At 25.1% G+C, this 5,000-nt stretch overlaps 1 protein-coding gene across 1 annotated transcript in view; it reads left to right on the top strand.

The window, feature by feature from the left end:
• The window catches only part of LOC113821201 (uncharacterized), a 7,182-nt gene extending 2,271 nt beyond the window's left edge, over window positions 1-4,911 (top strand). The window contains exon 2 of the mRNA XM_027373673.2: window positions 2,639-4,911. Coding sequence (XP_027229474.1) covers window positions 2,639-3,174 — 536 coding nt within the window. The 3' untranslated portion in view covers window positions 3,175-4,911. The remainder of the gene's footprint in view (window positions 1-2,638) is intronic.
• The last annotated feature ends 89 nt before the right edge of the window (window positions 4,912-5,000 follow it).

The raw sequence follows: 5,000 nt of genomic DNA, 5'->3' as shown, positions 1-5,000 counted from the left end.
TTTATGTATATATTATATATGTATGTATATATTATATATTATGTATATTATATATTATGTATGTATATTATATATTATACATTCTATATTGTATATAGTCTATATTGTATATATTCTATATTGTATATATTCCATATTATTTATATTATATATATTATAAATTATATATATTATAAATTATATACATTATAAATTATATACATTATAAATTATATACATTATAAATTATATACATTATATGTTATATACATTATATATTATATACATTATATATTATATACATTATATATTATATACATTATATATTATATACATTATATATTATATACATTATATATTGTATACATTATATATTGTATACATTATATATTATATGCATTATATATTATGTACAGTATATATTATGTACAGTATATATTATGTACATTATATATTATATACATTATATATATTATGTACATTATATATATTATATACATTATATATTATGTACATTATATATTATGTACATTATATATTATGTACATTATATATTATATACATTATATATATTATGTACATTATATATATTATATACATTATATATATTATAAACATTATATATATTATATACATTATATATACATTATATACATTATATACATTATATATATATTATATACATTATATACATTATATATATTATATACATTATGTATATTATATACATTATGTATATTATATACATTATGTATATTATATACATTATGTATATTATATACATTATGTATATTATATACATTATATATATTATATACATTATATATATTATATACATTATATATATTATATACATTATATATATTTTATATATATTATATACATTATATATATATTATATACATTATATATATTATATACATTATATATTGTATACATTATATATTATATACATTATATATTATATACATTATATATTATATGCATTATATATTATGTACATTATATATTATGTACATTATATATTATGTACATTATATATTATATACATTATATATATTATGTACATTATATATATTATATACATTATATAATATGTACATTATATATTATGTACATTATATATTATGTACATTATATATTATGTACATTATATATTATATACATTATATATATTATGTACATTATATATATTATATACATTATATATATTATAAACATTATATATATTATATACATTATATACATTATATATACATTATATACATTATATACATTATATATATATTATATACATTATATACATTATATATATTATATACATTATATATATATTATATACATTATATATACATTATATATATATTATATACATTATATATATTATATACATTATATATATTATATACATTATATATATTATATACATTATATATATTTTATATATATTATATACATTATATATATTATATACATTATATATATTATATATTATATATATTATATTATGTATATTATGTATTATATATTATATACTATATATATATATATATATATATATATATATATATATATATATAATATATATATAGTATATATTATATATATTATATATATTATATATATATATATGTATGTATGTATGTATGTATGTATGTATATATGTCATATTCATTTTTTTTAAATTTTTAATGGGAGCATTGAGGACTGAGATTGTATCAGTGGCATTGACGAAGTAATGTTAAATGCTTTAAGAAAATATGCATGTAGGACTGATGTATAAAAAGGTATGAATGAGAATGAATATCTTCACAATGCAAGAGATGTATTTGACCAGTTTCAAATATATATCTTCTGGTCAAATACATCTCTTGTATTGTAAAGATATTCATTCTCAGTCATACCTTTTCTACATTTGTCAACATTAATACAGTTCATGTAGACTAGCCTTTATGTATAATTGTACCACTTCAAACAATATCACATATATGATTGTTGGGAAAATTATGACTAGGGATTCAGCTTTTTCATAGTATGACAGCTACAACTATTCAGCCTTTCTCTTTGGATGCAGTCAGTATTTTTACATTTACATACATCGCTGGTTCCCTCTTGGGAGCGGTGGAAAGATCTAGGAGGTGGTGAGGCAGAGACGGGTAGGGTGTGACAAGATGGCATAAGGAGCAGTTAATAAATATTTTTGCTTTTACAAAATTTGAATGACATTAACAGCAACTATGAAGACGAATTATGTTACTGCGGTATCGGTGAGATGTTTATTTACCTTTCTATATTGCTGACATATGTAGCACTGCCAAGTAAATTGAACTGAATTAGAATTTATTTGTGAAATATATCTTTTTTGTTTAATTTTGTTCTTAATCTAAAACATACCAAAATGATGATCAGGGTTCATGATGACAAATGTAAGGAAGGATGTAAATGAGAATGAATAAAAAAACAGCGCAAGAGATATAAGTGGGTGTTTTCAGTTAAATCTTCATTATTACATGTAATCTTAGCAAGTTATCAGAAATAAAATACAGCAGCTTTAGAATTAATTGCAGTTGATGTTACCATCATAACTATCCTGAAAACGATTGTTTTAGGGTTCTTTGTATTGTTGAAATGTTAAACTGTGATTTTTTTTCTTCCACAGACTTGAAAGTGGAACCTACCCTCTTGGTTGATACTGGAAGCCAGCCAAACACAAATCATAACCACAATGCCACAACCAACAGAAACCAGCAGAATGATGTCTTTGGATCAAGCCCTAATGACCTTGAAACTTTACACAATCTGCTGTCAACTCCTTCCCCGGGTCCGCAGAGTGCAAGTTTTTTGAGTCCACAAAGTGAGACTAATTCCAAAGTCATCACTTGCTTCACATCACCTGTACCCTTGGCATTGTTGGTCTGTCTCATGTTGTACATAGATTTGGGCTATGTGATATCAAATAGCTTAGCCTTGCCTTTCATCCTTTGGGAAGTTCACAAGATGTGGTTGAAAAACTTCAGTGTAGAAAACACCAGTCGCTCATTTAGCTTCTTGAACATTGCATTGATGTTATGTGGTATACAGCAGTCAGCAATAACTACATATTCCCAGATTCTGTCACTATTTACTTGTTTTGTTGAAGATTTTGCCTTATATTTATTTATAGTTGTATCATGTTATGTCATGATTGGATTTTAGCACATTTAGGCTTGAAGCCTAAGGATACTGGTGGAGAATTGTGGGTTTATGCAGTCTGTGCATATAACTATTTTTTTTTCACTAATCAATAATGTGGTTATAAAAAGGAAATAAACTTATGCATTGAGTATCTATGTTTGCGCACACACACACACACACACACACACACACACACACACACACACACACACACACACACACACACACACACACACACACTCTCTCTCTCTCTCTCTCTCTCTCTCTCTCTCTCTCTCTCTCTCTCTCTCTCTCTCTCTCTCTCTCTCTCTCTCTCTCTCTCTCTCTCTCTCTCTCTCTCTCTCTCTCTCTCTCTCTCTCTCTCTCTCTCTCTCTCTCTCTCTCTCTCTCTCCCCCCCCCCCTCTCTCTCTCTTTTGAAACCTATATGCTGTAACCTATACAAATGTATATGTATCTATGCATAGACTTGTATGCTCTGGACTTATTTCTACTTCTAAAATATACTTGTATTTAAATGATACAGAAAATAACGTAGATGACAGATAATTTGGTCTTTTGCAGTTAGAATTTATATATTATATACACACTTTGAAATCTAAAACAAATGAAGCCAAGCATTTTTTTTAACCCTTTAAATGATTTTTGCAATACAGTTGTGGTTGCAACACAAAGTGAGTGTGAATTGAGAAATCAGAAAAAAGGGTTTTACATATTTCTGTCAGTGAAGATATATCTGCATTATGTAACATACAGGAAATGCTGTGATTAGTATATATGAAGCTTATTCTCAAGTGCATTTTAATATTGTAACTTGACCCCTATAACCATAAGCTTTTTAAGAAACTTTGGAGTGCTGCTAAGATTTTTATACCTTGAATTGAAATGGGAATAGAATGTCAGTGTACAGTGTGCAATATTGCCTTTTGAGTTTGTTACCAAAGCGAAAGGAACACGTTATACCAGGAAGATGAATGCACATGTATAAAGGAAGACCATGTTGGATCTCATCTCTCTTTGTTTGCCATATATTTTTTGTTTTGAAATAGATGTAAGGAAGAAAATATATATTTGGATTTTTTTTATAGCCTTCAATATTTTTTGTCATGTTTGTGCCATTTTGTATATGCATTTTTTCATTTTGAAAAGAAGCAATATTTTTATATACATATTGCACTGGAATACATTATGTATATAATGTATTAATGTATGTATATAAAGACCCCGCCTCTTACACCAATATATCTACATACACATGACACACAGTCCAAATGAAACTAAGTGATTTAAAACTGTGAATTTGAAAAATATGTAGCTCAAGGAACAGCGAATTGTATTGTGAAAATACAGTCATAATATTTTATGCCATTGCTTTGCTGTGATGTTTTGCTTTTATCTTTGTTTGTGGTCTTTCAACCTGAGTTCTTTGTCTGGGGTATTTGACCCATAATTTATTTATCAAAATATGTTGGTCAGGAATAGAATATTATTGTAATGCAAGGACACTAATTATCTTGTAGATAATCATGGGTTAAAGTAGAAATGATAGATAATGATGGTTTGAAATAGAAATTAAAAATGAGGAAATCCATTGATCCGTCTAATTAATGTAAGTATGTATACTTTTGACTATTATATTATTATTACTATAATTATGTGATATTATGTTTTCTTGTCATTTGTTTTCTTGAAACTGTAGAATTTGAAATTCTGTAGAAATGGCCATTTTAATATGATTAACAAGGTGCCTTCTAAAATGTTTTGTTAGTTTGCATTATGCCTGTATTACACTGAAAAGATTATGATTTTTATTCTAAATGAAAGAGAAAAGGAAAAGAGAAAAAGCAAA

The sequence above is a fragment of the Penaeus vannamei genome, chromosome 5 (assembly GCF_042767895.1).
Source record: "Penaeus vannamei isolate JL-2024 chromosome 5, ASM4276789v1, whole genome shotgun sequence".
Taxonomy (NCBI): Eukaryota; Metazoa; Arthropoda; class Malacostraca; order Decapoda; family Penaeidae; genus Penaeus; species Penaeus vannamei.
The sequence above is the reverse complement of the archived record's forward strand: the minus strand, read 5'-3'. Positions and strand labels throughout refer to the sequence as shown.